The sequence below is a fragment of the Phocoena phocoena genome, chromosome 10, assembly GCF_963924675.1.
Source record: "Phocoena phocoena chromosome 10, mPhoPho1.1, whole genome shotgun sequence".
Classification (NCBI taxonomy): domain Eukaryota; kingdom Metazoa; phylum Chordata; class Mammalia; order Artiodactyla; family Phocoenidae; genus Phocoena; species Phocoena phocoena.
Genome location: NC_089228.1, coordinates 46523361 through 46547208, shown reverse-complemented (window position 1 = coordinate 46547208; position 23848 = coordinate 46523361). Strand labels below are relative to the sequence as shown.

Sequence of the window (23848 nt, the reverse complement as noted above, 5' to 3'; positions counted from 1 at the left end):
GCCCTGGGGCCCAGCCACATCCTATCACCAATGTCCCTAAGTGTTGCTTTTAAGACCCCCTGGGCACAGCATGAAAAAGTAGCATCTGGTCCCTTCCAAAATGATACTGTGTCCTACAAGATAAAAGCCACGAAAGATGATTATCTGGTCAAAAGTAGTCTTTGTACAGGAATAGTTTAAAGCAAAAGTTCTTTGATTATTGTTTTTGCAGGAAGGCAAAGTGAAAAACACTTCCAGCAAAAAAACAAAAAAAACAAAGCAGGCTTTGTGCATTTTTGCTTGCTTTATGTGTGAGTTCTTACCCTTTTATGTATATTTTTTAATCAGCCAATTTTCATAGGTAGCTGAGCTAAAAGACGTAAAAGAATGGAAGTTAACGAGAGACAACCTAATTATCAAACTCCTAAAAATCAAATGCCAATAATCTTTTTTTTTTTAATCTATGGGGTTTTGACTTTGCCAACATCTGGGTACACCTTTGCTTCTATATTAGGCCCTATAGTTTCTTCTATCTATGTGGTTATAAAGGAACCCTGGGGTGTGCCCTCCAGGAAGGAATGAACACCGAGCATCGTTTTGTTCTGTTAGACAGACACACACTCTGTCAGCAGAGTTAAGACATCATCAGTTCACTTTACCACATTACAAAATGAGATTGTCTGCTTGTGATTTACCTCTACGGGGGAAGCTGCCTTATAAATCTAAGTACTTGATCTCACCTATTACAAAACAAGAAAATCTTTTTCAGTTAAATTTTAAGAGCCCAAACTGTTTTCACCTATAGCTTAAGACAAACAGGTGTGGGTATGTTGAAACATGGTTTTAAGGTTGTCCGTGCAGGCGCTCACTGCGCTCTGCACAGGCCCTGGCATCTGGGGGCGCACGGCGCGCTCGCGGGCGCCAGGCCTGATGGCATCACGACGTTATTGCTTTGGTTCTGCCTCAGACACCAGAGTGTGCCTCAGATCACGGAGGTTCCAGGTCACAGAAGGTCGGAGCAGGAATTTGGGTTTTTCACAAGGAAAATCATTTTTTCTCTCTCTAGGTCAAGTGCAGAACATCAAATTTCTAAGTGCTCCATTTATATTAGGTTCCAAATATACATTTTAATTTAATCCTGATCATCCACATTAAAATTATAAATGTAAAAATTACACAAGACTTTTCGGCTGGAAAAAAAAAAAAGGAGTGTCTAGCAGCATGCACAAAGACCATGCATTTGTCAAGTCGTCAGGCGAACAAAGGAAAAAGTAATAAATAATTGCCCGCTTTAAAAGAGGAAAACCGAAAAGGGACCAGTGAAGTGAGCCGGTCTTCGCCGCTCTGAGCAGGAAGCGCACCGAGGTCAGATGACGTGGCAGCAGCTGGCCTGGCTGGAGGCGCACAGCAGCCCCTCCTTGGGGTTCCGCTGGATGTTCACAGAGATGGTCTTTTCGCACAGAGGTAGCTGGAGCACGTTGTTTTTCAGATTCTTGCTCTTTATCCGGTCCAACTCCACGGTGGTGGTCGCCACGTGGTCGGAGAAGAACTTCATGCCGCCCACGGCTGGGGCGGGCGCCGCACCGCCTGCGGAGCCGATGCACATCTTCCAGGCGGACTTCTCCTGGACCTTCACGCTGGAGAACGACAGGCTGCTCTGCGGGTCGATAATGTACTTGGCGCTCCCATGCAGCTGGGAGCCGAGGCAGAGGCCCATGAGTTTGAGGCTCTCCACCAGCTCCCCGGCGCCGCGCGCCGCCAGCTGCGTGGACGTGGAGGAGCCGGGGCCGGCACAGCGGCGGGCACTCCCTGACGTGCCGCCCGGGGCGCCGCCCGACCCCCCCGCGGGGCCGCCCCCGCCAGCGCTGTGCTCGCTGGGGCTGGCCTTGTCCGCGCCCCCGCCACCGCGGCTCGGCTTGCTCTGACCGCCGCCGTCGCCCTCGCTGCCTGGGGGCCCCTCGCTGCTGTCCCGGCGGTGCCAGGAGTAGGTGAAACCGCTGTCTTTATCCAGCCGCCGGCGGCTCTCCGAGTCGTCGTCGCTGGTCTCCGAGCTGCTGCAGCTGGAGCCACGGCCCTGACTTTTCCTGCGGTGGTAGCGTTTGTGGACCGTCCCCGGGGAAGCAATGTTCATCTTCAAGCGGCTCAGCTTGGGAGGCAGGTTCTCATCCATGTCGAACTCGTCGTCCGACTCCCCCTCCTCGAATATCTGGTTGAGCACCGGGGCGCTCTTCCTGGACGTCAGGCGGTTGGTCACGGATGGCTTGCGGCGCAGAACCACCTGTGTTGAGAGGGACATGGGCTTCTTGTCCTCCTCGTCTTCCTCTTCGTCTTCCTCCACCCGAAACAGACACTTCCGCCCACTGGCTGCGGGTTTCAGGCTGGCGGGTGGCCCCGTGGACAGCGCAGGCCCGGCCAACTCGGGGAGGTCGTCTTTCTTAGCCGAGTCACACAGGCCTTTGCTCCTGTGGCCGTTGAGGACACTGTCGGCAGCCCGAGCAGGAGACTGAGGGACAGTCGCGTGGGACAAAGGAGTGGCCGTGAGGTCATCCTCAAGGTCCTGGGGCACGTCAATTTTGGTTGGCCATGACTGCCTATGTAACAGATTGAAAAAAAAAAAAAAGAAAAGCTATGTAATGGTACACAGACTTTACCCAAGTACCTTAAATAAAACTTACTGGGACAAAATACACACTTTACAAAAAAAAAAAAAAAAAAAAACGAAAGAGAAAAAAGAAACAGCAGCCTTGCAAACCCATTCAACATCCTGTAAACATCACAAGGACACTAGAAGGGCAAATGTTACTTTGAAATGTGGTTCAGTTTATGGCTTATTGGCCAAATGAAAACTTCATCACGGTTGTCAGAAAAGGGGGCAAACATCTTTTCTATAGAAACGTTTTATAGCGCAAGAAAAACCTTTTTAGAAAGTACAAGGGAGTTATCACCAAAGCAAAACCTGAACACAGGTTTTGCTCCTTCTCGTCTTAAGATCACAACCTTTGAAGGTATATCACTGCTAATAAATTCACCTGAAATTTCCAGTCCTCCAGATTTTACTGGATGGTGTTAATAGTTGGTGTTTACAAAAACAAATGGAAATAGTTTACTGCATTTAAATATACTGGAGAGGAAAGTCAGTGAATACTGGCATACATAAATCTCTTCTTCACCAGTTAAAATATGCACCCTCTAAACTAAATCATTTTTTTTTTTTTTGTGGTACGCAGGCCTCTCACTGTTGTGGCCTCTCCCGTTGCGGAGCACAGGCTCCGGACGCGTAGGCTCAGCGGCCATGGCTCACGGGCCCAGCCGCTCCGCAGCATGTGGGATCTTCCCGGACCGGGGCACGAACCTGTGTCCCCTGCATCGGCAGGCGGACTCTCAACCACTGCATCACCAGGGAAGCCCAATACATACATTTTTAAATGACAACAACAGAGTCCTGCATAGCAAAATCCACTGTTATTTAAACTTTGCTTTTATCCCTTAATCCAGTCACCCAAGTGGTAAGAACACTGCTTGATAGCCCAAGGAAGACTTCTGAAAGTGAGGTCTCCAGCCTGTTTTGAATAAACATCTTGAATTCTCAACTGCCCTCTCTGCTCAGGGGAACAGTAGACGCCAGTGACACTGAAACAGCCACTGGTACGCTGACACTTCCACGTCACACCACTTACGTTATCCTAGACATAAAACCCAATTTAAATCTATAGCCTTAAAAAACCCATAGGAGTTTACAGCAGACCTCTTTCCCCCAACTCGGAGCCTCCTCCTCTCTCTCGAGGATGGAGTGGGTCCGTTTGCTGGTCACTGCTTGGTAGTTTACAGAAGCTGGGTGTTCAATGATTCTGAGGTCAAGCAGCGTCTCTGGACAAGTCCTCTGTCCTCACAACACAACTGTACCAACTCCAGATGAGCCTCGGGGCCCTAGGAAACGGCACACAATGCTCCTTTCAGGCTGTTCCTCAGAGAGCAGCCACCCAAAAGGTCACCCTGGCATACGCTGGGGTCCCTGTGGTGGGAGGCAGGTGCAGACAGTGCGTCTGACCCACCAGAGCGGCAGCCAGTCCACCCGAGGGGGGCAGGGCACAGATGTGCCGGAGGCGCTTCTCTCCCCACCAACCCCAAGAGAAAGCCGAAACCACCCTCAGAACCCACCCCCAGACACCAGCTGGTTACGAAGCGCTGCAGCTCTACCAGACACGCTAGCTCCACTTCTGAAGCAACGGCTCATTTATAGGAGTAAATCCGATGGTTGAGTAGCTCACGTTTGTTCAGAACATTTCTGGCCCCAGCGCTGCGCTAGACTTAATGAGCACAACACTGTAAGAAGCTCACGGCTCGCCTTAACGAAAGATGAGAAAGACCGCTAACAAGAACTATAAACGAGTCACACTGACAGCACAGTTCACACCGAGAACTTACTAGAGCCGGCACTGTGGAGAGAGCCTGACAGCAATTAATTCACTTAATGCCACCACAATCCCATCCTCCCTTGACAGTGAAGAAATCAAAACACAGAGAGTGTAAGCAACCTGCCCAAAGCCACACGGGCTTGAAGACAGTGACATCTAGGCTGAGTTCAGTGGTTACTAAACCCCCAGAGCAGCGGCTTCACTCTGCAACCCAGGAAGCCCTCTGAATGACTGCCTATCGAATGGATGGCACCTTTGCAGTCAGGCCTCTGTGGTTTTCCTTACTTCCTAGTTTCTCTCTGGAAGGATGCGGGCACTGGTCCCACCCGTGTGGAGTTCAGCTCCCAGAAGCCTTCACAAAGCTCTTCTAACAGAATACACGTGTTTCCATCCCACGCTGGCAGGACCCAAAGAGCGTATCCGCTCTCTGGGGCTCGCTCTCCCTGACTTGACCTACCCATGCCCCACAAATGACTGCTGGTTAGACGCCAACCACGTTTCTGCACCCCAAGTCACTCTGACCCCAAGGCACACCCAGCAATGGAACCAAGTTAGGGTGCAGGGTTTTGACAACAAAGAGAAGGCAAGTAAGCAGACATCCACCACCTGCCAGTGGGCCCTGGGCCCCAGGAGGAGGACAGGCCCCAACAGCATCTCCACTCTGTAATCGCCAGGTGGGTAAAAGGAAAGTGCATGGAAGGCTCTGATATTTCTTTATAACTACTGTTGGCTTTGTAATTTCTATGATACAGTAAAACCAATTTAGTTCATTTACATATCTGCTCAACTTCAGATTGAGCTCCGATCTGTTCCCCTAAAAATAAAACTGTTCAATTCCAAATATTCCCTTCTCCAAAACACTGGAGTGGCTCCAGGCCTGGTGGCGCAGCATGTGGTGATGGCTCTGGAGCCACTCTTTCGCACTAGAGGGCTCGGGTCACGACTAGGTTGACCCTAACCACTCACTGTCACTCTCCTGGTTTGTCCCATGTGCAAGGGTCCCCATGCTCCCTGGGGCCCAGTCTTCTTCCAAGCTGACACCAGACAGAGTGTCTAGTTTTCATTATGCAAGAATATGTCCAGGATATAGATGCAGTTACCAAATTCATCTTCCCATTAAACTAGACTTCTAAATATTTAGTCTTCGGTCACCCGGGAACGTTTTCTTGTCTCTTCTCTGTTGCTCCATCCCAAGCAACAACCGACACATGGCAAGGTGACTGCAAGTAATTTAAAATCCAATGGTATTCTTCCTCTTTTAAGTAGTAATTACTGTTACATATTCACACATATATGTTTATATAGCTATGTACAAGTAGAGAATTATTTAGAACCAAGATCACCCTTCTAGTTTTTTAAAAAAATTTTTTAACTACTTATTTTATATTTATTTATTTAGGCTGCGTCGGGACTTAGTTGCAGCACACGGGATCTTCATTGAAGCATGTGGGATCTTTCGTTGCGGTGCACAGGCTTCTCTCTAGTTGCAGCACACAGGCTCTGTAGTTATGGCATGCAGGTTCCAGAGCGTGCGGGCTCTGTAGTGTGCAGCATGCAGGCTCTCTAGTTGAGGAACGCGAGCTCAGTAGTTGTGGCGCACAGGTTTAGTTGCCCCACGGCACGTGGGACCTTAGATCCCCGACCAGGGATTGACCCTCATCCCCTGCATTGGAAGGCGGATTCTTTACCACTGGACCACCAGGGAAGTCCCTCCTTCTGTTTTTGAATCACTATAATTCCATGGATTACTTCATCTGAATAAAGATAAAGTCTAAATAAATTTTCATAATGGTGACAAAAAAAAGTAACCCTTCCCAAGCTTTGATATTAAATGGAAAGCTAATATGGCAGAAGAAAAAGAGGAGAAGGAAGGTAGGGGGAGAAGAGGAGGGGGTCGGGGGGGAAGGGGGAGAGCTGGGAAAGGAAGGGAAGGGGTAAGAAAACACAGGGGAGACGAGCGCACAGTCACTGCTTTACCAAAGGTGATGTGGTGGGGAAACGTTCTCAACAATGACAGCAAACACGTGAAGCCCAGTCCAAAGCACTTCACATGTATTAATTCGTTTATCCATCACCACAACCCCAAGAGGTAAACAGGATTCCTACTCCCACTTCACAGGAAGCTGAGTCAGAGAGAGGTTAAGTGGCCTCCCAAGATCAAGCGGCTGACCAGTCAACTAGCTGACGTGACGCCGAATCCCTGAAACCCTGAGACAGCATCATGCCACAGACATGCTCTGTATGTCTTTTAAAATCATGTCAAATACTGAGGGAAAACCTGGCCTTGTTCCTGGAATGAAAAATTAAAGAAGATAACGCATTTACACATGTCCGATCTGGAAGAGCTTAGTGACACTAGCTGGCACGCTAGCCTGACGCTGCTGCTTCTCTGCAGGTGTCGTTGTGGCCAAGCCAGCAACTGCAGCCCCTCTCCACTAAGCCCGAGAGACGAAGGCATCCCTGGTGACCAAGGAACCAGGACCCCCGCTCACGTGGAGGGCCCACAGGTGGCCCCTCCAGCGAGGCTGTCACCACTCTTTATACTCCCACCCCACAGACTTAGGAAACATCAAAAAAAAAAAAGTTCACTATTTCAAAACGTTAACTTACTAAAATCAGTGAAGATTTTTTTCTCACCTAAACTGGGCCTTGATATTGCTAGGGCTTGCAGACCTGGTCTGTATTTCTTTCTCTTGCTTTTCCCTCAGGATCCTTTCAGCAAGCAAGAAGTAAGTGGCTGTGATGTGGTTATACCTGTTGGTTTCCAGGGCTCTGAGGAAATAAGAGAGAGTGAATATAAGCCACATTCGCAGGTTTGTTTTTTCACAAGCAGAACTGGATTTTTTTTTTTTTTTTAAGTACAAGCAAATAAAATCCAATGACCTGGAATCTTTAAAATTACGGGGGAAAAAAAAAAACCAACACACACACACAAATGAGAAGAAAAACCTAGTAGATCATTCTTAAAATTCTAAGTCACAACTTCATAAAAACGTTCAATTAGTAAGAAAAACCCAAAATGCTGATGGCAGCTGAGCTGGATGTTGGTTTTAGATGCACAAAATCATGAAGTTTCCAAGAATGTACACATTATCCAAAAATTTAATGTGTGTCAGTGTTTATTTCCATTACACTGGTTTACTTGCTTCCAGCAGAACTATGAAATGAGTTACATGAATGTACACTGAAACACTAGTATCAATCAGAAAAATTAGAAAAAGCTTTTTATTTTTATACTCTTTGTACTTATTGGCATTTTCCGACATGAATGAATTATTAATACATTGAAAGCATGTCATTAGCCTCTTCTTTGAATAAAATCTACGCGTTCATTCATCCACCTCAAAAGTAATGCTCTCTGAGAGTCCGCGGTCTGGCCGGCACCATGCTGGAGCACACAGCCTGCCTGCTCTCCTGCAGCTGGCTGGTAGTGGGACACAGGAGGAATGCCACAGAGGGTCCACAAGGCCCAGAAATATGTAATTATGCTTTTCAGGACCTTTCTGTAGTTAGCGAACATATGCAATGAACACTTCGGGAGGAAACGACACAGGAGTCTCTCCTCACAAAACGGACGGTGGGGCCTCAGCTAATGGGGGCAAGTGGGGCTGAGGTGAGAGGTCCTAAACGAAGAGCCCGAGGTGAAATTCTGGGCCACAATGACTTCTCAGAGTGGCTTCCTCAGCTGAGCATTGGGGAGAGCTGTGGGCTTGTGTTAAGGGGACCAACAAATGTGTCCATGAACTCAGGAATCACCCTGCAGTGACGAGCTGCTCGTACTGTGGGCAGCAAGAAAGACTTGCCTGAGACCAGCTGGGAGGACTCGGGCTCAGGGCATCACCTGAGGCATCACCTCTCCTTCTGGATTGATAATTGAATTCACATGACTTAAATAGTTCTATACTACACCACTGCATGTGTTTATTCATTTAAAAATATTAAGCCAATTCAGGGCGATGCAAATAGCCTTTTTTATTCACTCAAAAGTGAAAAATCATTTTCCACACATTCCTAAAGTGAGTGTCGTCCTTGGCAGAAAGGGTAAGTGTCCCGCACTTCTCTGTTTCTTTAGGTCAATCTGTGAAAACTGAGAATGCACTCAGAAATCTGAAGAAATGTGTACTTAAACCAAAATGATGATTAGTTTTGTAAACCCTTCTTTCCAGTGTACCCTAAAGATACATGTCCTTTATACAGACACCACCCTTCTCAGGGACCAGACCCTCAGGTGCCACGTGTGACAGTCTGCCACGCTGTAGAGGTAAGTCCAGCCTACAGCCTCCTCTCCCTCGAGGACAGGTACCTGGGTCAGATCACTCAGCCAGGCCAGAGTGGCCCTCCCGATGGGAACCTCTTTTTTGCCCCCCAGAGTACATCCTCTTTCCATCATATCCAACTATTTCATTCAATGGGTTAAATAACTTTTGACTTCTCATTTGCGGAAACGCTTCATATTTTTACAGACAGGACCTCTTACAGAAATGAATCGTATCATTGTTAAAGCAACTGCATCTTTATATTATCCTTGATTCCCAACTTCTTAGGTTATAAAAAACTGTCTTTGGTTTTCAAAAATGTAACTAACAACTTGTGCATCTCGTGGGTTCCAGGTTACTGCAGCAAGGGCTCTAAAGAGCCAGACAGTAAACACTTCGAGTCTTGTAGGTAACACGGTCCATCTCGCCGTGACGCCGCTACTGCCGCACAGGGCTACCATGGACAACATGTAAACAAATGGGCTCAGCTGTGGGCCACTACAACTTTATTTACAAAAATGTGCGACTGGACGCATACAGCAACCCCTGATTTTGAGGAATTGTGGTGTCGCCCCCTTGAGTGTCCCTGCTTCCCTATGGGGACCAGAGGGAGACCCAAGAATTAAGAGGATACAGCAATGCACAAGGCATGTACTGGGAATTAAAACAGTCTATTCCAATCCACTTCTGTAAGAAGGGAGAAAGGCCACAGGACTCACTGTTCACTAGTACAAAAGTAAAAACAAAAGACCAACAAAACCTATGAGCCAGGTACTGGGCCAGAAACTCTACAGATAAATGACATAACCCCTGCCCACTGGCAACCCTGTCCATTACACAGTGTCCACAAGCCCTGGCACGTTAAGAAAAGAGCCCATCCCAAGAACCCTACGCCCACGGCCCCTGTACTGATGGGCGCCGACATACTCGACAATGGCGTCCCGATCCGCTATGTCCCCGAGCACCATGCGCTGAATGATGCTGTTGTGCTCCTCTTCCGAGAGGTTTTTATATGACACGAGGGGGATGTTATACTTCGTGGCTGGGGAAGGGTCCACTCCCTGAAGCCAAGGATGGTTTTCAATCTCTTCTAAAGAGGCCCTTCTCTTGGGATCTCTCTGTAGCATCCTTGTGATCAGGCTGGAAAGGAAGGCAAGTCCATTGTTAAAGCAAACTGCTGTCAGGGATTAGTAATGGTGGGTTACCGTATTAATCACAATTGTTTCCTAAACTTATACCATCAATCTCATTACGTCCACTAGAGGTGATGGTGGGGCAGATGGGAATAGAGAAAGTGCCATCAGATTCATAAAATAAAAAATCACAACCACCAGATATACCGACAAGCCAAACACACAAATGCAGTTTCCTATCATCTAGAAGTAACTCTAGGTACCAACGTCTGTCCTTGAATTAACTGTGGCATGGTGGCATACCGGAATCAGATACAATGATCAGCGACGACACACAGAATAGGGTGCATGAGGCGACTTCTGTTTCCAGAAGAATGAACGACCATCCTGATGAAAGCAACCAAAATGACATATATTTTTAGACATATATTTTGTTTAAAGGCATTGTGTTGGCAGGAAGGAAGGGAGGGAGGGCAGACAGAAACATGGACAGACGAACTACTCAGCAGGTAAAGACAGAGTAAAAGCAAGACTCTGAGGAGCAAATGACAAAGTTGGCCTTGGCCTGTTTCTGCTTTTTTGTTTCCACACTGAGTACACGAAACAGAATATCACCAGAATATAACATGTACGGCCTACTGAAAGTGGGGGATGCAACTAGAACCCTTGCAAAGAACTGGGACCCCAGCTTCACTGTGAAGATGAACGAGAAGAAACAAACCTACTGCTAACATGTCAAGAGGGAAATCTGCTGCCTCAACAGTGCTGTGGAGGTGAGATGGGTATTTCTTCTAAGAACTTCTAACTACAAGCTGGTCCTCTCACAAGTTTGGGGTCCAAATTAATGATAGTATATCTGTATGGTACACATAGTGAAAAAGTTAATTTTAAGAGGTTCCAGGCTGGACGTGCCCATGGGCAACTAGTAGAAAAGCAAATGCAAACTTTCTCTAGGGAATGTAACTTAAAAGAACTGCCACATAATTTTATAAGAAATCTGACCTCGCAGTCAAAAACTACAAAGGAAACAAGGTACCACTGCAAGAACTAAAAGACACGATGGCAGAATCAGAATGCAAAGACATCAAATACCTCTACTTCTACCAGTGAACACAATAAAAATAAATGGAATAAACTCTCCAATTAAAAGACAATGCTCAGATGGGAGCATTGGTCAGATGGGATTAATCAAAAATCCAGCTCCCAACTGTTAAAAAATGATGTACCTAAAAACAAGCCAATAAAAGATTTAAAGTAAAAGAATGGAAACCTATATAGCACATAAATGCTAACCAAAAGACAACTGGAATGGTTAGCTAAAACTAGACAACATAGACTGACTTTAAAGCCCAAAGCATCATTAGAGATAAATAGTGATACAAAGGTTCAATTCACCAGCAAGACACAACAGTTTTCAACTTGTTTGGACCTAATAACATTCCCCCGAAACACCCAAAGCAAACACTGAGAGACTTTCAAGAATAAAAAAAAATACATTTACAATGTTGTATTAATGGGGGTAATCACTATTTTTTTTTTTTGCCTATAATATGCTTTCATGTAGTGGAAGAATATCTCAGTAAGTGATAGATCAAGCAGTCAAAAGACTCAGAAGTAATTTTAAACATCATAATAAACAAGCTTAGTCTTAAGGACTTATACAGAACTCTGACCCCAACAATTAGAAAACATACATTCTTTTCCAGAACAAAAGGATTATTTACAAAAACTGACTCCATGCTAAGCCATAGGAAGCCTTACCAATTTTAAAAAAACTAGTAACATATAGACTATATTCTTGGATCACAATACAATTAAGTTAGAAATGAATAACAAAAAGTTAATTAGTAAAGCTACACATTTGGAAATTTAAAATACCCCTCTGAAAGTAATAGGTTAAATAAACCCATGGAACCTATAAAATAATCAGAACTGAATAACAAAAGGACTATTAATCAAAACTAATGGGATGCAGCTGAAATGGTACTAAGAGGCAATTTATAGCCTTAACTACTACCTTAGAAAAGGAAAATTTATTATCTGAAACCCCACTTAAGAAAAAGAACAAAAGAATTAGCCCATTAAGTAGGCAGAAGGAAATAATACAGACAAAAGAATATCAATAGCATAAAACAAAAAATATAATAGTAAATTAATAAAGACAAAAGATAGTTCTTTGAAAAAGATTCAAATGAACAAACCTCATGTAAGACCGATCAAGACAAAAATAGAGAATGCAAAAATAGAGAAGGCAAAAAAATCAGTATGAGAATGAAAAAGGGCAACAACTCCACTCATTCATAGGCTTTAAAAATATAATTAGAGGGCTTCCCTGGTGGTGCAGTGGTTGAGAGTCCGCCTGCCGATGCAGGGGACATGGGTTCGTGCCCCGGTCCGGGAGGATCTCACATGCCGCGGAGCGGCTGGGCCCGTGAGCCATGGCCGCTGAGCCTGCGCGTCCGGAGCCTGTGCTCCGCAACGGGAGCGGCCACAACAGTGAGAGGCCCGTGTACCAAAAAATAAAATTAAAAAAAATAAAAATATAATTAGAGGATATTATAAATACTTGAAGCCAATAAATTTGAAGATTTAGGTAAAATGGACAAGCTCCTTAAGAAACAAAACTTACCAAAACTGACAGGAAAAAGGAAAAAGTAGGAAAAAGTAGAAACTAAATGGTCCTATGATTATCAAAGATAATCCCTCTAGGAGGGAGACACCAAGAAGAGGCTTCTAAAATATCAGAACCGTTCTTTATCTTAAGCTGGATAATGGGTTCATTTTATTACATACACATTTTATCCATTCTTTTGAATGATAAATGTCAATATAAAAATAAGTTACTCTGTTTTAGTTTTTTCAGAAGGGGCTATGGAGATACTCCTTGAATTACAAACATCTAACACGCACACAACATATACCCCCAGAGAGCAGCCTGCTTCCTGGGGTAGAGAATAATAATAGTAAGGGTATAAGGGGGAGGAGGAGGAGAAGAGTCATCAGTATTCATCTTGAGTGCTACTTATGTGCTAAAGACTGAGCTACAAGCTTTATATACATACATTAATTCATTTAATTTTCACAATAACCCTGTAAGGTATGTTCCACCATTCTCATATCATTAGTAAACTGAGAAACCAGTAGCTGAATCCGGAGAGTTGGAATTCCTAAATTCTTAACTATGGCCTAAGATGGGGATCCACTTGGAGAAAAGGTTCCTCAAGCTCAGATTTCCTTCTTATCAGCTGATGGGAGAAACTAAAAACTTTATTACTCTAGCAAAATCCTTTAAGTAGCTATCATCTCAGGTGACCTTATTTTAAAGTATCACCACAATATCAAAGAAGTACTGAACTTCCAACAGTTCTTTGACTCCATTACGAATTTATCACGACACATATCACAGTACTATATATATAGTACTTTAAATTCCAAGTAATCAGCTTGCAGATACTTCTTCCCATAGTCACATGAACCAAAACAGAGCTCTTCAGTCAACTGGGGAGAGAAGTACATGAATAAAATTATGAGGCATGCTATGTAGATCCTAAAATGGTGTGTTGATGGTCTATTTCAGGAAAGAAAATTCCCTAACTGTTCTCTGGAATGTCAAATAATTCCAGGTGCAAAAAGAGAAAGTAGTTCTTACGGTAATTCTTCAAGTGAAAGTAACCCACTTCTCCTGGAGGCTGAAGAGGCATAAAATGGGTTTCTTGAAAACTGGCATATGTGAAAAATAGACTAATACATTCCGTACTCCAATATTAAATTTCAATCATATTCTACGGTTAACTCCCCAAAACATACTTAACAAGAGCAGAAATATTGGGTTCAAAAATTAAAATGAACAAAGATACCCACATACTTTTTTTTTTCTTTTACTTACTCTTTACACCCTTTAGATACGTGGGATGGTACTGTATATTTGCAATCCATGATCATTGTCAATGTTTCACTGTCATTGGCCTCTTGAAATGGTGGCTGCCCACACACCAACATGAAAAGGATCACTCCCAGACTCCATATATCTACAAATCAAAGACATACTGTTAAATACTGAATTAGTTAGAAAACAAAAAACACTCAGAGGAGTAAAAGTACACTAACAAGATTTTATTTTGAAGAGTCAAAAAACCTTCTACAAACAAATGAAAACAAAATATGATGATCCAAAACCTATGTGATGCAGCAAAAGCAGTTCTAAGAGGGAAGTTTATAGCAATACAATCTTACCTCAGGAAACAAAAAAAAGCCCAAATAAACAACCTAACCTTACACCTAAAGCAACTAAAGCAACAAAACCCAAAGTTAGTAGAAGGAAAGAAAGCATAAAGATCAGAGCAGAAATAAAAGAAATAGGGATGATGAAAACAATAGTAAAGATCAATGAAACTAAAAGCTGTTTCTCTGAAAAGATAAACAAAACTGACAAACCTTTAGCCAGACTCATCAAGAAAAAAAGGGAAAGGGCTCAAATCAGTTAGAAATGAAAAAGGAAAAGTTACAACAGACACCACAGAAACACAAAGGATCATAAGAAACTATTACCATCAACTGTATGCCAATAAAATGGACAACCTAGAAAAAATGGACAACCTAGAAGAAATGGACAAATTCTTAGAAAGGTACAATCTTCCAAGACTGAACAAGGAAAAAAACAGAAAATATGTATAGACCAATCACAAGTATTGAAATTGAAACTGTGATTAAAACCTCCCAACAAACAATAGTCCAGGACCAGATGGCTTCACAGGCGAATCCTATCAGGCATTTAGAGAAGTGTTAACACCTATCCTTCAGAAACTATTTCAAAATATTGCAGAGGAAGGAACAGTCCCAAACTCATTCTAAGCAACCACCATCACCCTGATACCAAAACCAGAAAAAGATACAACAAAAAAAGAAAATTACAGGCCAATATCACTGATGAGCAGACACAACAAATCCTCAACAAAATACTAGTAAACTGAATCCAACAATACATTAAAAGGATACCCACACCATGATCAAGTGGGACTTATCCCAGAGGTGCAAAGATTTTTCAATATCCACAAGTCAGTGTGATACACCACATTAACAAACTGAAGAATAAAAACTAGATGATCATCTCAATAGCTGCAGAAGAAGCTTTTCACAAAATTCAACACCCATTTATCATAAAAACTCTCCAGAAAGTGGGCATAGAGGGAACCTACCTCAACATAATAAAGGCTATATATGACAAACCCACAGCAAACATCATTCTCAACAGTAAAAAGCTGAAAGCATTTCCTCTAAGATCAGCAACAAGACAAGGATGTCCACTCTCACCACTTTTATTCAACATAGTTTTGGAAGTCCTAGCCACAGCAATCAGAGAAGAAAAAGAAATAAAGGGAATACAATTTGGAAAAGAAGAAGTAGAACTGTCACTGTTTGCAGATGACATGATACTATACATAGAAAATCCTAAAGATGCTACCAGAAAACTACTAGAGCTAATCAATGAATCTGGTAAAGTTGCAAAATACTAAATTAACACAGAAATCTGCTGCATTTCTATACACTAACAACAAAAGAGCAGAAAGAGAAATTAAGGAAACAATCCCATGTACCATCACATCCAAAAGAATAAAATACCTAGGAATAAACCTACCTAAGGAGGCAAAAGACCTGTACTCCAAAAACAGTAACACACTGATGAAAGAGATCAAAGGTGATACAAACAGATGGAAAGATACACCATGTTCTTGGACTGGAAGAACAATATTGTCAAAATGACTGTACGGGGCTTCCCTGGTGGCGCAGTGATTGACAGTCCGCCTGCCGATGCAGGGGACACGGGTTCGTGCCCCGGTCCAGGAATATCCTACATGCTGCAGAGCGGCTAGGCCCGTGAGCCATGGCCGCTGAGCCTGCGCGTCTGGAGCCTGTGCTCCACAACGGGAGAGGCCACAACAGTGAGAGACCCGCGTACCGCAAAAAAAAAAAAAAAAAAAAAATGACTATACGATCCAAGGTAATCTACAGATTCAATGCAACCCCTATGAAATAAATTACCAGTGGCATTTTTTCAGATCTAGAACAAAAAAATCTTAAAATTTATACGGAAATACACAAGATCCTGAATAGCCAAAGCAATCTTGAGAAAGAAAAACATAGCTGGAGGAATCAGCCTCCCCGACTTCAGACTATACTATAAAGTTACAATAATCAAAACAGTATGGCACTGGCACAGAGACAGACTTACAGATCAGTGGAACAAGATATAGAAAGCCCAGAAATAAACCCATGTACCTATGGTCAATTACTCTATGATGAAGGAGGCAAGAATATACAATGGAGAAAAGACAGCCTCTTCAATAAGTGGTGCTGGGAAAACTGGACAGCTACATGTAAAAGAACGAAATTAGAAGATTCTCTAACACGATACACAAAAATAAACTCAAAATGGATTAAAGACCCAAATGTAAGGCCAGATACTATCCAACTCTTAGAAGAAAACACAGGCAGAACACTCTTTGACATAAATTTCAGGAATATCTTTTTGGATCAACTTCCTAGAGTGATGAAAATAAAAATAAACAAATGGGACCTAACTGAACTCCAAAGCTTTTGCACAGCAAAGGAAACCATAAACAAAACGCAACGCAACCCACAGAGTGGGAGAAAATATTTGCAAACAATGTGACCAACAAGGGATTAATCTCCAAAATAAACAATCAGCTCATGCAGCTCAGTATCAAAAAAAACAAACAACCCAATCAAAATATGCACAGAAGATCTAAAGAGACATTCCTCCAAAGAAGACATACAGATGGCCAAGAGACACATGAAAAGATGCTCAACATCACTAATTATTAGAGAAATGCAAATCAAAACTACAATGAGGTATCACCTCACACGGGTCAGAATGGCCATCATCAAAAAGTCCACAAACGATAGGGGACTTCCCTGGTGGTCCAGTGGCTTAGACTCTGTTCTCCCAACATAGGGAGCCTGGGTTCAATCCCTGCTCAGGGAACTAGATCCCACATGCCACAACTAAAGATCCCACGTGCCACAACTAAAAGATCCCTCATGCTGAAACGAAGATCCTGTGTGTGGCAATGAAGATCCCGTGTGCCACAACTAACACCCGGTGCAGCCAAATTAATAAATAAATAAATAATTTTTTTTTAAGTCTACAAACAATAAATGCTGGAGAGGGTGTGGAAAGAGGGGAACCCTCCTAGAACCCTCCTACCCTGTTGGTGGGAATGTAAATTGGTACAGCCACTATAGAGAACAGTATGGAGGTTCTTTAAAAAACTGAAAATAGAGATACCATATGATCCAGCAACCCCACTCCTGGGCATATTACCTGGAGAAAACCATACTTTGAAAAGATACATGCAACCCCATGTTCTTTGCAGCACCATATACAATAGCCAAGACATGGAAGCAGCCTAAATGGCGATCAACAGATGAATGAAGAAGGTGTGGTACATATATGCAATGGAAAATTACTCAGCCATAAAAAAAGAATGAAATAATGCCATTTGCAACACAGATGGACCTAGAGATGATCATACTAAGTGAAGTCAGACAAAGACAAATATATGGTATCACTTTTATGTGGAATCTAAAAAATGATACAAATGAACTTATTTACAAAACAGAAACAGACTCACAGACTTAGCAAACAAACCTATGGTTACCAAAGGGGAAAGGTCGGGGAAGGGATAAATTAGGAAGTTAGGATTAACATATACACACTACTATATATAAAAGAGATAATTACAAAGACCTACTGTATAGCACAGGGAACTCTACTCAGTACTCTGTAATAACTAACCTATGTGGGAAAAGAATCTGAAAAAAGAACTGACATAGGTATACGCACAACTAAATCACTTTACTGCATACCTCAAGCTAACACATTGTAAATCAACTTTACTCCAACATAAAAATTTTTTAAAAACATAAAACAAAATTCTAGAAAAGCATTTATACCTCAAAGTAAAAAGATCTAGGGGAGAGAACTTAAGCCTCCGTCAGGCAGGGAAGGTAGGTATCTGTCGTAGTCCCTGTTTTCATATTCACTTAAGACCCAAGCAAGTGCCAGGCACATAGGGAATGGTCAATAAATGTTCAATGAAGAAATGAATTCATTTATTAATGGCAAGAACATCAACTGGAAAGTACCTATCAAGGTTCCCAAACCAATGGACACACACTGCCATTTTTCCCATTATATTATACACCAGAGATAAAACTAAGATACTAATACTCTGAGACATGAAAAGGGTTTTGCCTAAGGTCACGATTGTCCAGGTTGTTCTTAAACCTCAATCCTGGTCAGGTAACCAAATCATGTTACAGACAAGAAAATTAAAGCTCAGAGAGGAGAAAAATATTCCTGGGCTGGGATATCAATGAGGAAAAAGACTGATTGTGTATTACTTCAGAGGAAAGAACTAGGACTGAAGGTATAGTAACCAGAAGGCACACTTTGACTTAAACAGCAGATGCTACTTAATAAAACCATGATAACACTGGAAAAGGTAGTAAGTATTCCAGCAAAGGCTGGGGTAACCATCAGTTTAACCTCCTGCAATAAGGCACTCCTGTACTGGCTGGAAAGCTGGACTAGCTGACATCTGAGGACCCTCTCAACACTAACCCCTATAATAACAAATAACCCCCTACTTCTTGCCACTAAATAAAAAACAAAGCCATCACTCAGATGGAAAAATAATGGCTCAATTTAGGAAGGCCATCACAAGTCATTCATTCATTCGTTCCAGAAACTAAAGTATAGACGTGATTATATGAACATGCACGTAACACGACATCAATTCAAGAAGCTTTCTAGACCATGAAAGGCTTAGAAGAGAGTAAGGGGCAGGCCACAAGGCCCTTGTCACCACATCTGTTAACACTCAACCTCTCTTTTCTTTTAAGCTTAAACACCCAAAATTATGTAGGTTCCATGAGAATTAAAACTTGTTAATAAAATATCTTTTCCTTGGTCCAGATTAAACAGAGGGCAATAAAGGCAGAAACCCAAAAGTTACACACACTGTGATTTTTTTATATATACAATAAATTTTACTAAGGATGCTCCAATAGAAATTAGTGAAGGAGATGGGGAAATCTACTAAAATTAAAACATTTATATAAATGAGAACGAAAGGGACCTGAGGATCACTCAGTTCAAACCCTTGGCTCTGCAGTGTTCCCAAGAGGCTGCCTGGCATTACTTTGTCAGATGCATGAATTATCTTACTGCCCCAGGACAGCAAGGTGTCTCAGGGCTCCACTCCACTCATTGACCCACATTTCTTCATCTTCATTTTGGAATCCAGAGGGCCATCCCCATTCAAAGTCGAACAATCTCAGTAATGGTGGTTAGCTGCACCTGTTTTTTTAAATATTCAGTGAGAAGAATTTATAACCCCAATTCTAGGAATACCTTATTAAGATTTTAAAAAGGAAACTTATAGAGTTGATGTTTAACTTAAACTCTCTTTGTACAACGCGAACCTGCTATTTCTGGTCACCTGCTCCAACTCCCAAGCCACCACTGTAAACAACTGGCAATTACAATTATTCTCCCTTTAATGCGTGTGTCCTTCATTTTACAAAACAGTCATAATCTAGAAATTAACTGTAAAGTAAACCCACCTTTTCACTGATGTTCATTACACAAGGAGGGACGCTTCTGTTTATAATATAAACATTTAAATATATATATATGTATATAACATAAAATTATATACATATATATAATAGTCCCAAAGAAAGAGGGGATTTTAACTGGCTTACAATACAAATGCATAATCATAAAAATCAGGATAGTTAAAATAAAAACTTTCTTCTGTTGTTACAATATTGACAATGCCTACTGCTACTACTGTAACCGAACCTAACCATTAATACATATACACTTGAGATATAATTAAATTCATATATTTCCATATAAATCCTAAAAACACAATAATTTTTATGAGTTTGGCTACATTATTTCTTCTACCATCTCATACTCTGCGGATAAACTAGTTTGGTTTTTTAATTTTCTCTATGCTAAACTGGAGATGATACCTGACAGTACAATTATACAAAACCGATGATTTAAAAATACAACAAATAATATAAATATCAACTAATAATTACCCCCAAATTCTAATTTGGTTCAAGAAACTTTCTTTTCCTGTTAAATATTAACCTCAACGGCAACAAGGAAGTCCAATTATTTGGAAATGTTCTCTTCTGGATCATTTGCCCAAGCAAGCTAACACACTCTGTTAGGAACTGATGCATGGTTAGAAGACTAGAAAAGAAAACTAACATAAATATATACACTGTTTCCACTGTTTTCAGTTAGGGTTCAAATAATTTCTGAACATGGAAATGCTTACAATTTGAGAAACTCAGAAATACAATTCTATGGCAAGTAGTTTCCAAAGCTAAACGACATGATTTGAAGCATGTAAACTGTTGAAGAACGGCAGTGTAACTGAGGGGGTAAAGTTCTGGAAAGGGCAAATAACCCTCTCACGGACACGACATTATTCAAGGGACCATTTAGTCCATTTACTTATTTTCCAGACTTTTTCTCTTCTTACTCTACTTTTTGTCTTTGAATCATTAACTTTTCCATCCTAGGGGCCAAAGGAAAGAGATAAAAACAGTCACTAAACAAACACGAAGTATGGCTTTAACCAAGTTATCGAAAAATATGTTTCCCATCTTGAAAATGAGAATAGTTACTTCCTCTTAAAGCTGCTGTAAGCATTAAACGGATAAGAATCGAATCCATGGTTAAGTATTCAGGACAGAGACCGGCACACAGAAAGCATTCCCAAGGAAGCTGCTGCCGCCCCGCTCTCGTTCACCTGTGCCAGGCTCTGTCTGGGCACAGTGAACACAAAAATAAACGAGACACCCTTGCCCTTTTGGGGCTCCTAATTCACTGTGAGAAACAGACAGCAGGTAACAGAAACAGAAAGCAGGTAAGCTCAAGAAGGCACAAAGCCAACACAGCGAAGAAAAACTAAGAGACTGGGGGGAGGCGGCAGGAGGAACAAGGAAGGCCTTTTAGTAATTCAGGTTATAAAAAAAAAAAAAGGTGATAACTCAGGAGTTTGGTCCCCAGGACCACACATCTGGTGTTACAGGACTAAGAATGGAATCAAGAAAGATTATCTATGATATTTCACCCAAAATAGGGGAGGGAGGGGGTACTTGTCTTAATAAAAATTCATTTTAGTGGATATTTTAAATTACCTTTTCCATAAAAAAAAATAACTTGCTAATAAAACTACAAACTCCCAAGGCGTAGATCATAGCCTAAGCTTGAGATCCTAGGACCACAAGGGATCCACCAAGTCTGTAATTGGGGGCGGGGGGCGGGGGGGGAGGGATGAGTAGGGAAAGTTAGATGAAGAGCATGGAATGGGGACTTTACATTATTTTCATTAAAAAAAATGTCAGTGGAATTGTCTATTCATACTAAAGGTCCACAGGTTAACAAACATCAACCACCTGAAAAATCAAATTTAATGTTGATACTACTACCTGAAGCATATGTTTTTATTTCAGACCCAGCTATAGACCCTTGGTTAATAATAGAAAAAGAAAACATCACTTCATAAATACAGTTCCTTTGGTTAAAAAAAAAAATCTTCCAACTCATGGAAGGGGAAGGAGTAGAAAGATAATGAAGTCTTCGTTAGTATAAAGGGTGGCAATTACCGGTCCCCTTACTGGCTCTCAAGGTAGCCAGAAGTAAGATCACAAGAATGAGCACTGAAGTCTCATCTGCTAACATTCAGTAGGTCAATTCATCATAATACAATTGAATTATGCTATCTCTAGGGTTGGAGGTGGAGTTTATGTTACTAAGTTCATTTAGGCAGGCTAACAAAAGATCAAAACGAAAACAAAACAGAATAAGAGTGATTACTTTGAGGAAGAGTAATTGCCAAAGGGCGTGGAAGGGAAAATGTCACAACTACTGAAAGGTTTTCTGAAAAATAATTTCTGAAGTGAATTATCTACACAGCAAAAGAACAAACAGGGATTAGAAAGTAATAAAAATGGGAAGACCAGAAGAAAGATTTTAAGTAGAACCCTCTATTTTTTCCCTCCGGCTTTCTTTTATCAGTTTAGCCAAGAGTCATGAAACAAGCAACAGGAATAGAATGTTCTAAAACCACTACAGATGATCTAGGGACCAGCACCTTTTATAACACCACTCACAACTGGCAGGATTTATGCAATCACTTTGCAGTTCCAACTACGGTCACTAGCAACTGACATATGACCCAATCCTAATGTTAAAGGGAATGTTTTCTTAGAATAGCAAGTACTGTTGCAGAAGTGTGTAGGTCCCAGGAGTTCTATAACAAAACCTAGAGCCTTTGTTTCTTGTATGATATTCAGAAACCTAATCTCTATGGTCCACTGATGTGAATTCCTATCTACATAGGAAGAACTGCTCATCTGCATTCAAAATCACCTAGAGCTCTGGTTTTCAAGGATTCTTTCTTGCTCTGAACAAGATCAGTGGCTGCTTCTACGGGACATAACTAGAGACCGTTCTGAAAGTAGAAAACTGTCAGGTCATTTGAACTAACAGTGTAAGACTGAGGCAGAAGAGGAATGAAGAATGTGGACATGTCTTAGGATGGCTCTATTATTTCTGGTTGTATCAACTCTAGTTGGAAGCAAAGTTGTATTATTTAACAAGGAATCACTTCTTCTCTTTAAGGAAAAGAGTGAGAATGAATGCTGACATCTCATACCTACTTGAAAAAACTTCTTTCCCAGACCTGAATCCACCTAAATGTGCCTTGGGGACTTCAAAAATCAGTGCTGCCCAAACAAGGCTTATCATCTTTTACCCAAACCTATTTGTCCTCATTTGTATTCTAACTTGGTCAATGACACCTTCACCCGCCCAATCAACGCTCGGGAGACCTCCCAGACTCTACACTCCGTGGGTCCTCTGACTTCCACGTCAGGGAGATCGTGCCAACTCCGGTATGTGCTTAGACACAGCGGTTTCCACCACTGACCCTCACGTTCCCTGAGGTCTCCCCACACTGCCCTCCAACCTGGGGAGCTGGGCCAGCTGGTGACTTCAGCCTGACCACAGCACGCTGTAACTACAGATGTTCTCCTGTCCTCCTCCACTGCTCAGAGCTCCGTGAGTGCAGCGTCTGTCTCCTGCACCCAGGCAGTCCTGCTCAACAGAGGTCTGCTGAACGGAGTGAGCCTGAAACCATAAAACAAAGTAGTACTTCTGCAAATGCCGTTTGGGTAGAGCCCCCAGGAGGCAGATGAAGCGGAAGTTTGAGGTACAGAGGCAGTGAGCAGCTAGTGAGAGGGAAAGGAGACTAAGAAGGGCTCGGGGTACAGTGCGGGGGTGTGGAGGTCAATGAGGACAAGCTGCAGTGTCAGCTGTTTAAGGCCTTATGCAAACTTGTTTTTTTAAGTCGCACGAAAACGGAAAAGTTCGAGAAGTCAAAGGTTATCAGTCACACACTGTGGAACTACACACATTCGCACAAATCCACACCAGACAGGCAGCAGACACTCTTCCTACTCGGCATTCTTTCCTAAGTCACTTTACGAGCCTGATTTTGATACCAGTTAGGAAGTGAACGTCACAGATGAAGAAGGAAAGATAAAACAAGCTAAAACACAATAGTTGTGTGATTTCTTTCAGTATAGCCTAAGGAAAAGAGCATGCCTGGGCTAAAGCGTCAGAGACCTAGGTTCAAACCCTACCTTGGCCATTGAATTAGCTATGTATTCTTGGCCAAGTCACCCAACTTCTTCACATCTTAGTTTTCTCTTCTTTAAAATGTGGACACCACTACTTATCTGGTACTTTCTGAGAGGCTCACAGGGTGTCTGGGCAAACAGTGCTACATGTATCACTGCAGAGTCTGCAAGAATCATAAACGGTCACACCTTTAGATATAGGAGTGGGACTGGCGAGAGAAAGCAAAAGGGATTTTATACTTTTTATTAAATATATTTCTGTATTATTTGAATTATCTTACAAGAACATTCATTTATTACTTGTAAAAAA

At 42.2% G+C, this 23848-nt stretch overlaps 1 protein-coding gene across 1 annotated transcript in view; it reads right to left on the bottom strand.

The window, feature by feature from the left end:
- Nucleotides 1-426: 426 nt before the first annotated feature.
- The window catches only part of SNRK (SNF related kinase), a 61504-nt gene continuing 38082 nt past the window's right edge, over nucleotides 427-23848 (bottom strand). The window contains exons 4-7 of the mRNA XM_065885509.1: nucleotides 13670-13811; nucleotides 9578-9790; nucleotides 7032-7166; nucleotides 427-2570 (exon numbers count right to left, since the gene is read on the bottom strand). Of these exons, the coding sequence (XP_065741581.1) occupies nucleotides 1346-2570; nucleotides 7032-7166; nucleotides 9578-9790; nucleotides 13670-13811 (1715 nt within the window). The 3' untranslated portion in view covers nucleotides 427-1345. The remainder of the gene's footprint in view (nucleotides 2571-7031; nucleotides 7167-9577; nucleotides 9791-13669; nucleotides 13812-23848) is intronic.